This window comes from Sycon ciliatum, chromosome 1 (genome assembly GCF_964019385.1).
Source record: "Sycon ciliatum chromosome 1, ocSycCili1.1, whole genome shotgun sequence".
Classification (NCBI taxonomy): Eukaryota; Metazoa; Porifera; class Calcarea; order Leucosolenida; family Sycettidae; genus Sycon; species Sycon ciliatum.
In genome coordinates, this window is record NC_088643.1 from 95,832,977 (window position 1) to 95,846,060 (window position 13,084).

General features: G+C 47.9%; 1 protein-coding gene across 1 annotated transcript in view; it reads left to right on the plus strand.

Annotated features, from left to right (window-relative positions):
* The first annotated feature begins 220 nt into the window (after positions 1 to 220).
* Positions 221 to 13,084, plus strand: part of LOC135806677 (unconventional myosin-XV-like) — a 66,974-nt gene continuing 54,110 nt past the window's right edge. The window contains exons 1-9 of the mRNA XM_065320907.1: positions 221 to 472; positions 573 to 674; positions 2,099 to 2,178; positions 2,647 to 2,992; positions 4,001 to 4,107; positions 4,977 to 5,154; positions 5,377 to 5,460; positions 6,170 to 6,352; positions 6,944 to 7,002. Of these exons, the coding sequence (XP_065176979.1) occupies positions 458 to 472; positions 573 to 674; positions 2,099 to 2,178; positions 2,647 to 2,992; positions 4,001 to 4,107; positions 4,977 to 5,154; positions 5,377 to 5,460; positions 6,170 to 6,352; positions 6,944 to 7,002 (1,154 nt within the window). The 5' untranslated portion in view covers positions 221 to 457. The remainder of the gene's footprint in view (positions 473 to 572; positions 675 to 2,098; positions 2,179 to 2,646; positions 2,993 to 4,000; positions 4,108 to 4,976; positions 5,155 to 5,376; positions 5,461 to 6,169; positions 6,353 to 6,943; positions 7,003 to 13,084) is intronic.

Consider the following 13,084-nt stretch of genomic DNA (forward strand, 5'->3'; position numbering starts at 1 on the left):
GCGGTACCATGGCTACCAAACACACTCGATCGAACTCTGCAGATCTGGATACGCGGGTTTCGTACGATAGCGCACCTTTCACGGGGTGGACAGTTCGCGCGATCGCGCGTACCGGCTAGCTACGCCGAGTTGACCGTACAAATAGAAAAAAATTGCGGGTTGCGGACTGCATGCATGCAAGCCCATGGCCATATGCAACGATTGTCGGCTTTTTCAGCAATCCCGGGAGGAGAGCTGCAACAACAAACATTCAATGTTCCTGTCAACTTTCATTTGAAGCTAGGTTGTGGAGTACCCTACACTTTCAGCTTTTCCATGTAGTTTTTTTAATTGCCTTTTCCTGGCGAGGAAGTACCGCAGGCGGAAGGAAATTCATCATTTTCGTAGACGTAGACAGGTTCAGATTGTCAATCATTGAGAGGGACAGGGAGAGGTAACCACAGCGAAGGAGGCCATCATGGCCACGGGCTTGGTAAGAACATGGACTTTCTCGATCGGTCTTTACTCTTCACAATCTGGAGATGCAGATTTTCCCTTCTCGTGTGCTACGTGTTGTAACATGAATTCTTTAGTCTGGGCCGGTATGGGTGGTTGGCCCAGATGGCTACCAAGTCCCAGCCACTGTCATAGATTCCAGCGATGGCAAGATAAAAGTGAAACTCGACGACGGCAAGGTGAGAGTAGCTATCTTCTTCTCTCTAAATTTGTCTGTACAAAAATGGTGGTACCGAATTGAGATGCCGAAGACTTACCAGGAACTCACTCAGACAGTATGTCTTTTCAGTTCATGTTCATCCATCAGAATTTGCAAGCTCTCAAGTGGAAAGATACTTCATAACATGCACCCCCTACCCTTCAATTCTTTAACCCAAACTAGAACAAAAGCAGCTTTCCGAATTCTCGTTCATACTGTAGTGAATGTCCCATGCAATGTAAGGGTGAGGGGGGGGGGGGGGGGGGAGAGAGACAGCAAGTAAGGCAGCCCTCAGTAAAGAATAGGATATGAAGCATTATTTCATGTGTCAGATGAGTACAGTATTATATTGTCATGTTATGAGGGATGCTTACAAACCACACCTAACAGTGTACAGCACATATGGTGGTTTAGCATGTGCGCTAAGCCCTGTTAACGAACGTGGAACATCTATCACTCATACTTAGTCTGATGATCATGCATCTGATTATGATGTCATTGCTATACATGCGCATGCGCAGCGTGCGCGCCACTCTCCCACGCATGCTTTCCAAATCTTACTTTAGAGAGAGAGAAAGAGAGGAAAGAGAAAAGAGAGACTCCTTTGTCACGTATGCACAAAGATGGTTAGAAGTTGGCGAGCACAGCGTTCTTTGCAAAACACGATGGTCGGCACTATCGTCAATCATGTCCCACTAGTGGGATGAATCGAGACGACTAGCATGGCGGGTCCACCTACATGTAGAGCTGGAGAGAGACAAGCGGACAATTCTAGACACATGCAGCATCACACGACCATCTGTTTACCTCTATTCCACAATCTCATGTTTTCAGACATAGACTGACTGGAATGCAATGTTATGCTCATTAACCTCAGAATCACTCACAGGACATACATGCCATTATCCTGACCGTGCACATTACAGCCATGGCAGAGAATACACAGACTGTCCTACTTTGTCCCAGAGTCAAAATGGTCATCTTGCATATTGCATACCATATATACCATATATCGAAAGCGCAGCATGAGCAGTTTTTACTGTTCAGTTTGCATGCAGTCGAAATTATCCACTGCAACAGTCATGCATATAACCAGTAGCTTTTTGGGCAGCACCACCGTACACTGTCCTAGCAGACGCTCAACACAGCTAGCCTGCAGGGGATTGCCTTGTTTCAGTTAACATTGTGTTCTTGAGTGAATTGCAGATGAACAAATACTACTTCATAATGCATGTACAGCACTAAAGTGTGTCATGTACTTGTGTAATAGTATCTTCATGGTGCAGATAGGAAGCATCTCAAATTAAACACAAAGACAATCTAGGCCGACATCCCAGATTGGAATAAGGTTGACAAATAGGATTGCTGAACCTTACTATCTCTGTTCTTTGCATTGCTTATCAGGAATTTGAGGCGCCAAGCAAAGATGTTTCTGAAATGACTGACAATGACCCAAACGGAGTCGAAGATATGATCCAGCTCAGGTAAGCATTTGTGTAACCCAGTCGTAGTCTGTAATCATGTGTGAACGCGTGTAGCCCGACTCTGTGTGATGCTCATGTGTTTAACCCAACGGCAACCGTATTCTGTGATCATGTGTGAACCTAGTATTACCCCATTTATACCTCGTTTTGTATGAAGAAACCTTCATGTGCTCTTCCAAGTGGTCGAATGACCAACTGCTTTCAGTGACCACCTGATCCAATTTCTTTTCTTGGCACTAACCATTGGTTAAGTATACGGGGGTTATCCTGGCTAGAGACCAGCTTTGTCGAGAGCATCTTGGGCCAGTCTCATTGAGGCCAAGACAAGTTTTACCCATATCATGTTATGATATTATCACACTCTTCTTACTGGATAAAGCATACACTACAAATGTAAACGCATCTGCAAATTCCAGCAAAGGTAAGTCTGATATTAATGTGTTTGCTTGCTTTTCTTCACCTGTCCAGTGAGCTGCATGAAGGTGCATTGCTGGAGAACATTTGTCGGCGGTATCAACGGGAAAAGATCTACACATACACAGGAAGCATTTTAGTTGCTGTCAACCCGTACAAGATGTTTGATATGTATGGTATGGACTATGTACGCAAGTACGAAGGTCAGCTCATTGGTAAGCTGCCCTCACATATCTTTGCCATTGGCAGTGGAGCTTTCGCTGCCATGATGAAGACCAAGGAAGATCAGTGTGTAGTTATCAGTGGAGAAAGTGGAGCAGGAAAGACGGAAAGTACTAAGCTCATCATGCAGTACTTGGCGGCTGTGAACAAGTGTTCTAGTTCACTTATCACGGAGCAGGTAAGAGCAGCTACCTTCATATACAGTTGTGGCAAGCGAAATCCGACACTTGGCATAAGGGACTGCACCATGCAGTCTGCAGCCCTGCATACGTACAGTACATGATTGTGTTACATACAACTTGATCTGTCTGATGACAAAACTCGTACTCATCACAGTCAAAGTTCAAAAGGTGCTGGTAAAAAATGAATGGGGATTGGATACCAATACTCCTTATGTGTACCGTATTTGTGAACTGTGTGTATCTACGCTGTGACCTTTCGATCTGTTTGGGATGCATACGGCTCCACAGTACAAATTAGGTGCAGTGCATTACATCATTGGTGTCCATTTGTGGCGCTGTCCCCTATGGCAAGTGTCGGATTTCACTTGCCACGACTGTACTTTATTATCTCTAATATAAGCACAGTCTCCAATAATAGCACGTCTCCAATAATAGAACACCTTGGGGCGGCATTCAAAAAATAAAGTGCTCAGTCTCCATCATAAGCACACTGTGTAAATTCATTATCTGTACCGACGAAAAAAACCCTGAAATGTGTGCGTCATACATGAATTTGGCATGGCAACATGCCTCTGAAATGAGGTTGAAATAATAATGGAACAGTCTCCAATAAAGGAACGTCTCCATTAATAGCACGGGGCGGAGGTACATTGAAAAAATAAAGGATCGTGCTTATATTAGAGATAATACGGTATGTAGTGTTACATTGCAATGATTCACTAGTTCTGCTCTAAATCAATGTTTCTCCTTGGCTTGGCTACAGTGTCTGTCAAGTTGTGGCTGATTACATAGGCTGACTGTAACAGGGACGGATCAACCAGAGTTGTTGAGTGAGAATCATTGTTGAACCGACAGCAAATCATACTTTTTAATTGGTTGTGGACAGTCGTGTGATAGCTTGGCCGCATTTCTTCCGAGAGTGAAACACAAGGTGCAGAAGTGGGACATTGGACCGATCAGGAATAAACTTGCGCTGATCTATGTTTGTGTTCAAACCCATGTAGATTCTGGAAGCAAGTCCCATCCTTGAATCCTTTGGGAATGCAAAGACTGTGCGCAACAACAACTCTAGTAGATTTGGAAAGTATATGGAGATCAACTTTGACTCGTCGTAAGTGTGGTGTTGTGATATTGAGCTGCAATGCTTGCAAACCATACTGATCAAGGGCTACTGGCCCAAAGAGCTAATTTTGCGCTAGGATTCACTAGCAATCTTTTATGAAGTATCTCATCACTTTCTCATCACTTTATTTATGGTGTTCGCTTGGAAACTGCTGTTTTATTTGTGAAAAGTTGCTGTCATTTAAGAATCCTTTTATTCTTCGAAAGACCTAAAGTAGACAACTGACAGCCATCCTCTAGGGTTCTAGAATAAGTGGAATGCTCTGTTGCTTCAAATACTATCGGTAGGCAACACAGGCACATTTATCGTAAGAGCCATGCCGTATTTTCCGGAGTATAACGCGCACCTGAGCATAATGCGCACCCTCAGTTTGTAACCAACATTGCCGGCAATTCATGTATATGTATGTCCAGAGTATAATGCGCACCCTAGATTTGTGAAAACTATGGATAATAATGGCAGTATTACAGTGCAACCATTGACACAATGTACAGCTGTGTATGCACATGCTACCTAGTACCTACGGGGTCGCCTACCCATCTTGCATCTGCAATGTAGCTGGCAGAAGACACCACAAATGCATGAATATGGCTTGTGCAGGGTCAGAGACTCAGAGGTGGCAGACTAACTTCGCAACAGTTTGATACATTGTACTACTTTTCGAAGTGTGTGCATTCTCATATTCGGAGCCTAATACGCACCTGCGCTTTGGAGCCTGAAGTAGCGCATCCACAGTGCACACTCCAGCAAAAACGGTAATTTAAAATATAAAAGTAGTCAAAAAACAAGAAGAGTTTGTGGACTTTTTATCAAAGTAAATGTCATTGTTTGTTTTGCTTGTGGCTTCTTTCTTTCAGTGGTATCATTTCTGGTGCCAAGACAACGGACTACTTACTTGAAAAATCTCGTATTTGCACCCAACCTGAAGGAGAGAGAAACTACCACAGCTTTTATGAGCTGTGTGTTGGTCTGCCAGACGAGGAGAAGGCCAAGTTTGGTCTCGCATCTCCTGATGATTACTTCTATCTTAACCAGGTACTGACTGTAGTAAAACCTGTGCATGCCCTATCTCCTCTCCTAAAATGTAGACATCCACATACTTCCAAGTCCATGTACTTCTGAAGTACTTGTTGGTAGGCTGTACCCCACTGTATGTACATTCGGTACTCTATACTCCTTCTTGAGATGCAATTATGGTCATGAATTCTCCGCACATACCAGTATTCTTGCTCTCGTTGCATGTGTGTTGTTCTGTAGGGTAAAGCTTGCACTCTCACTGGCAAGAATGACGTGGAAGATTTCAACAACCTTGTCAACGCTTTTGAGGTCATGGGATTTGCGGTGAGTGAATACTGGCTGGCAAAAGTATTCTAAAGAGTGTTGTATTTCCAAGAACACTTCTTGGGACTCAAGCTGAAATGCAAGTGTACATAGGGTATTTTACATGTCCACTATCTAGTCAACTGCAATGTAGGCAGCGTTGGACGCTTGGCTTATTCCTGAAGAAGCCGGTGTCAAGGCTAAGCTTCAATTCAAACCAGGTATTTCTATGTACTTGTATGTCAACACTAAAACCAGGCTTATGTGCCGACAGTGTCTCTTGAAAACCAGGCTTATGTGCCGACAGTGTATCTAAAAAGCCAGGCTTTTATACGCGACACTGCAGTATGTGTTCTTGAACACTAAAAGGCATTCTCAAGGAAAGCTGAGAATACACCACATCATGTCGATACTGGGGAAGGGGGAGTAGCATGGGGAAGGGAAAGGGGGAGTAGCATGGGGAAGGGGGAGTAGCATGGGGAAACGAAAAGTTTAGGCAACTGGGAAATACCTCAACAGCACCGCATGCACTGTTATGCGATTCCTTCTTTGCTATTGCACATTGGAGTTGTTATTGTGGCTTCCAGGCACGGATGCTTTTCAGTGGATGTCCTTGTACGCCGTAGAACCCTTGTGTTGATCATGTTCTGAGTGTACAGCAGAATGCATTATTGCAAGCGGTTCTCTATGAGTTTTTCTGGTTCTGTATTTTTGTGTGGAAATATTGCAGACCTCCTTGAAGGACAGCATTTTCTCCATCTTGGCTTCCATTCTGCATATCGGTAATCTGACTTTCAGCAAGGGTGGTAATGATGGTTGCCAGGTTGACAATGGAGATGAGCTTGCAGCAGTAGGAGCCCTGCTGGGCTGTGCAGGTGAAGGAGTTGGTGTTTCTCTCACCAATAAAGTCACTGTAAGTACAAGTCAGGAATGAGCTATCTTGTTAGCTATCTTTCTCATACGTGCCACACGTACATGTTGATAGAGCTGAGCTCTCTTGTTATCTCCACAATGCCACACCTACTTACTTGTCACATTCACACTGTATGTTGCTCGGTTGCTAGGTCAGTGGTTCCATTGGGAACCTACCTTCCTTCCACCCCAGCACAGTGTCTATATTTTTGTTTTTGACATTTTTGATTTTTAGCACTTGGCATACATTTTTTAAAGGGTACTCGTACTCCGGATGGATGCTTCTAAAAGTGTCCTGGGGAATTCACTGTGAGAGGGTTAAAGAAAATCACCCATGCCTTGCGCTAGTACTTAGCTGTTTGGGATGGTCTTAATTCTTTGTCTTCTTGGTTTCTCAATCATGTCTTTCTCTAAATGGAAGGTCTAAGATCATGTGCATATATGCCTGTGCATGACTGTGTCCCCCACCTTACCAGTAAGCCATCTGGGCAAGACTCCAGTCTGACCCTCCAGTTGGTCTCGTGTGACCAGTTTGGGTAGTGAGCAGGTAGATGTTGAAGTATGTGTTTGGTGTATGGATGTTTTCATGCAGGTTACTCGCGGTGAACAGTTCAAGACTCCGCTGAAACCGGCACAGGCACTGGATGCTAGGTAAGGGAAAGCAGCCTCAAGCTAAATTGTTACTGGAAGGCAACGCGGATGGCTGGCAGCCATTCTAAGCTACCTGAATTGTGGAAATGCACCAGTCTCATAGGTGGTGTGGTGTGTATACAGTTTAGCAATACAACATTGTTGTGCCAGATGTACTTCCTCCGTATCACCAAGGTTCGCTCCCCACTGTGTGACATGCCAACTGGAGTTTTGAACTTTTGACTCAGTGGGCAGCACCCCATGATGGTTATCATGTGTACACCCCATGATGGTTATCATGTGTGCACCCCATGATGGTTATCATGTGTGCACCCCATGATGGTTATCATGTGTGCACCCCATGATGGTTATCATGTGTACACCCCATGATGGTTATCATGTGTGCACCCCATGATGGTTATCATGTGTGCACCCCATGATGGTTATCATGTGTGCACCCCATGATGGTTATCATGTGTGCACCCCATGATGGTTATCATGTGGGCAGCACCCCATGATGGTTATCATGTGGGCAGCACCCCATGATGGTTATCATGTGGGCAGCACCCCATGATGGTTATCATGTAAATTGGACAGTCTGAACATTGCTAGTACCTCTTTTATTCTTTTCATTTAGTCGATTCTTGCAACAAAACCGATAGCATGTTGAGAAGTGTTTGTCTACCGTAACCAGTCTCCACGTCTTGCTTGCGTAGCAGCTAACGTTGCAGATTTACCATAGCCTGCCAAACACTTGACGAGAATAGTATAGGTGCTGATTTGCTTGGCTTCAACTCGATGGGAGGTGGCGGCGGCATGTTTTCAACTATTTGGCAGCCACAGACATCTCCCTCCTGCCGAAATGGCGAAGTTAAAATGTAGGTTTGCAGCGTACGGCAAACCGTAGTTATCGCTGACAACCGAGCAGCAGGCAAAAGCCACGCGCGTGGCTAGGCGCGCAACAATGGGGCTGTCTGGCATGCAATGGCGGGCAGCCGTACTGGGGAAGCCCAGGCCGCAGTACGAGTACGCCCATATGCGCGGGCGAGACTACCCCATATTTGCATAAAGGTATCAGCGCTACTAATGCAATGTTTACTACAAGCAGGGCTCATGGCGCCTAATCTCTATATTAGGAAGCAGTTCCTTTCATGGCACGAAAGGACTCCAGCGCGCGTACTAAGCCTCAGCCAAGGTACAGTACTAACCGAGTACGCAAGATAGAACAGGCGGTGTGGCGGAGCAAACATACCACGTATGGAAGAGGCGAAGTCCCCGGATGCCGCCCGGTCCACAATGACAGACACCACCATGCTTTATGGGAAATAAGGCGCGAGAGCCCACCAGGTAAGGCGGGCCGCATAAGCACGTGGCAAGCGCAAATAGCGTAAGACGTACCCACGAGGCCACAACGCGAGAGTACGGCAGCATAGCAGAGTACGAGAGTACGATGCCGGATCAACGCAGGGCGGACCAAGGTGTGGTAGTGCCACAGCACGAGGCACCTCAGCAGTTGGAGGTGGCGAACGCAGGGACAGCATCAATATTGGCAGCTAGCAGCAGCAGCAGATGGGCGTGATTTTTTTGTTTCAGTGCGTAAAGTAAATTATATAAAGTACAGTGTAGCAGCAATTATTATATTCTGTGGCAGTCGTCGGCATGCCGGCAATGGAGCTGTCCCCAGCACAGCTGAGAGCCATCAGCGAGGCTGCTTCCTCCGCTGTCTGGGCCGCGTGGAACCAGCTAGCGGGCCCCAGTCAAGCGACCGATACCTCTGCGGCGGAAGTCCAAGGTATGGAACATTAGCCAGTGGCGATAAAAGAATGCCCTCGTGTGTAGCACATGTGTCTGCGGATCCCAATAGAAAGATCATGAACATTGAGTATGTAGAGCTGGCAATACTATGGCCAAGTCGCAGTGTAGGAATGGAGCCATCCGCTAAACGCTTCCGAGTTGACGAAAACGCTGCTGACGCTTCAGTACTAATTTCTACCGTGTCGACACCCAGGCGTAAAATTGAAAATGTCACCGACTGGATCGAAGCCTGGTCGATCTTTAGGGTCATTGCTAGCGAGGGCGCACCAGGGCATGTGCTGGTCTCATGGAGCGCCAGCTAAGGGTAGTACAAGCGGCGAAAAAATATCGTTTTGCTGCGGTGCAAGTATACGACACTCGGTTGCGACAGGCAATGTCAAGAGACCACAGCATCAGCATCCGTAATCTACACATGGAACTCTTCACGCAGTCCTTCACCGGCCAAGCTCTGCCCGTGTGCGCTAAATGTAAGAGGACAGGCCACTCCACCGTGGCATGTGTAGCGAAGCCTTCACTGAACGCGCCTTTTCGTGCCTCCACCTCTGGGCCCAGCGGAAAGCCGATCTGCAAAATGTTTAACAAAGGGAACTGCACCTTTTCAAATTGCAGCTACCAGCTCAGGTGCATGTTCTGCAAGGGAACACACCAAGCAATGGAGTGTCCCACCCGCACTTCGGCCTGAAAAGCCTCATCACACTCCTGTACAGCCGTCATTAGTTCGCGAGAACGCTGTGTCCACATCTGCTAATTCTTTAAGTTTAAACTCAGTCTCCACACCAATAAATTTTGATGCAGTTAGTGTAGAGCTTGCTGGCCACCCTGATCGGGTCTTAGTGGAAACTATCTGGTTCAATTTGCGTTTTTGCTGCCGCATCGAGTTTGCAGGCGATCGCGCACTTCAGTTGCTTCTAGTAATCTTGCCGCAGGCTCTGCAACCACAGATCTAGCTATTGTAGATGCCTATTTAGCCAAGGAATGCAAACTTTTAAGCACATTAGTGACGCTTTTGACACGCCACCTTTCTTACCTTTGCGCATGTCTGGTACGGGTGTAGTACCAAAAAAAGACGGCAGCCACCGATTAATTATGCATGGTCTGCCCCTTGCTGGGAATAGCGTTAATTTATCGACCGAGATTTGGCACGTGTTGGCGAGACAAATTTATTCTGACCTTTTGGCTTGCGGTCGTCACCCTTATTTTTTAATCGTTTTGCTGATGCACTGGCGCGGATCTGACGCGAAACCCACGCTGTTGAGAACTTTGAGCATTATTTAGACAATTTCATCAATGAATAACACGCACGCAAAACCGCACAGCCAGGGTTCCCTGGCAAGCGCATGCCAGGGTTGCCAGACTGTCTTCATTCCCCTTTTTCATGCACCGGCTTGCATGGATATTGTGTCACCACTGGTTCAGCATAGGCTGACACACAGGCAATGCGGGCATCCGGGCTAACACTTAGCGCGAGGGTCAGCCTCAGGGCGGCGGGTAAAGCCCAGCTATAAATTATCATCACGGCCGTGGCAGGAGGTTGGCAAAGGGCACGGGCGTTGCCTTGATGATTATGTGCAATTTTATAAGCAGAGATAACCTAACATGCTAGGCGTTGGGGGACTCTCCCAATAATACATAAGCATATATTATGGAAGGCTACTTAGACGCAGCAGCGCGTGCACTGTATTAAAGCTTATATTCATCCCGCGCGGGACTAGCATGGCGTACAGCGGACTTGGCGCGTGCCACAGACCGCTTGACAAACTTTAGCAGCTCAGCCAGGCACGGCATCTCGGGTCCCATAAGGCGCATAGCAATAATTATGTATACCCATGCGGGGCAGCATTGCGGCGCGCAGGGCATATGCGGCGTTGCCTTATGCGCTTGGCAAAGGGCACGGGCGTTGCTAGAAATTTAATAATACATAAAGCATACAATCATTATAGAAGGCTATTTAGATGCCGCAGCGCGCGCAATGTATTCTAAAAAGCCTATATTCATCCTGCGCGGGACTAGCATGGTATACAGCGGACCTGGCACGCGCCACAGACCACTTGACAAACTAGCAGCTCAGCCAAGCACGGCTTCTCAGGTAGACCGCGCGCGCGGGTCCCATAAGGCGCATAGCAATAATTATGTATACCCATGCGGGGCAGCATTGTGGCGCGCAGGGCATATGCGGCGTTGCCTTATTCGATTGGCAAAGGGCACGGGCATTGCCAGAAATTTAATAATACATAAAGCATACATTATAGAAGGCTATTTAGATGCCGCAGTGCGCGCAATGTATTCTAAAAAGTATATATTCATCCCGCGCGGGACTAGCATGGCATACAGCAGACCTGGCGCGCGCCACAGACCGCTTGACAAACTTTAGCAGCTCAGCCAAGCACGGCTTCTAAGGTAGACCGCGCGCGCGGGTCCCATAAGGCGCATAGCAATATGTATACCCATGCGGGGCAGCATTGCGGCGCGCAGGGCATATGCGGCGTTGCCTTATGCGCTTGGCAAAGGGCACGGGCGTTGCCAGAAATTATAACAATACATGCTTTAAGCATATATTATAGAAGGCTATTTATATGCCGCAGTGCACGCAATGTATTTAAAAAGTCTATAATTATTCATCCCGCGCGGGACTAACATGGCATACAGCAGACCTGGCGCGCGCCACAGACCGCTTGACAAACTTAAGCAGCTCAGCCAAGCACAGCTTCTAAGGTAGACCGCGCGCGCGGGTCCCATAAGGCGCATAGCAATATGTATACCCATGCGGGGCAGCATTGCGGCGCGCAGGGCGTATGCGGCGTTGCCTCATGCAGTTGGCAAAGGGCACGGGCGTTACCAGTAATTATAATAATACATAAGCATACATTATAGAAGGCCAATTCGACGCCGCTGTGCGTACAGTATATTAAAGTCTATAATCATCCCGCGCGGGACTAGCAGGGCGTACAGCGGAGTTGGTGCATGCCACAGACCGCTTGACAAACCTCAACAGCGCAGCCAAGCATGGCAGGTCGTGCAGCCTGCACGCGCGGGTCCCATAAGGCGCATGGCAATGCGACTGTATACCCAAGCGGGCAGAATTGCGACACACAGAGCCTATGCGGCATCCCATGTCGGTCAAGCGAACCAAGGAGCATATGGTCAACGCATAGCATTAGCTCTCCTAAGGGAGCTCCCCACTACTATTTTTGGAGGTTGCTTGGCCTAGAGTAAGGGCATGTCCGAGCAGGATGAGATGTCAAGGAAAGGCAGGACACACGTACAACATCCACTTTTTCGCAGATGCGTTTGGTCTGCACAGGCGATGTCGGGAAGCCCGAGTTGTCTCGTGATGCCAACACCCTGGTAGCATTGTCGGTCGCGCCCAGCACACGTAAGACATACCGGCCAGGCATTAAAGCATACTTGAAATCCGTGTCAGCGGTCGGCTTCAACCCGGCTCAGCCGCACAACGAAGAGATCGTGCGCTTTGTTACCTCACTTTCAGAGTTAGTGTCTGCAGGCAACACTTTAGGTATACTTGGCTGCGATAAGGTTTCACCTGCTATCGCAAGGCATGTCCGTAGAGGGACTGCGCTCACAACGCCTCGTTGCCGTATTGAAAGGCATCGAGCGAACGCAATTTAACACATGGAGGTCGGAGGCAGGTAACCATGCGGGTCGGCAGCGCCTACCAGTTGCACCGTCAGATCTGCTCACCATAAAAGCGCAAGTGGGCACGTCCGCCCACTCGGCAAGCGATAAAGCAATGATATGGGCAGTACTGTTGACGGCATTTTACAGGCTGCTGTGCGTAGGTGTATATGCCTCAACGTCAACGGGCGAAGGACGCAATTTCAACACCCTGACCGTGGCTTAGGTCCAGATAGCGCAGACAAAGGTGGTAATCAAGCTTGGTCCCTCGCAGTTCGGCAGAGGCGGCACAGCGTTGCTTTAAGCGGCAGCCAACAAAGAGCGGTGTCCCGCAGAGGCCGTCATGGCATACAGATACAGGCGACGGTGGCCAAACGCCGGGGCACCCTTCTTTGTCCACGGCAATGGCAAGCAGCTAACACAGAAGGACATCAACCTACTGCTGAGAGCTTTGCGCCCCGAGGTCGGTAGCCACTCCTGCGCAAGGGCGGTGCCACCGAGTTGGCAGCACAACGGGCACCAGAGCGGCAGCGGCAGGCAGCCGGACGTTGGCGCATTTCAGCGTACAAGCGGTACATCCACACATCTGCAGGCTTGCCCTCCCACTAGCTGGGTGGCATGGAAACACGGCACCCAGGACCGATGCAAAAACCTA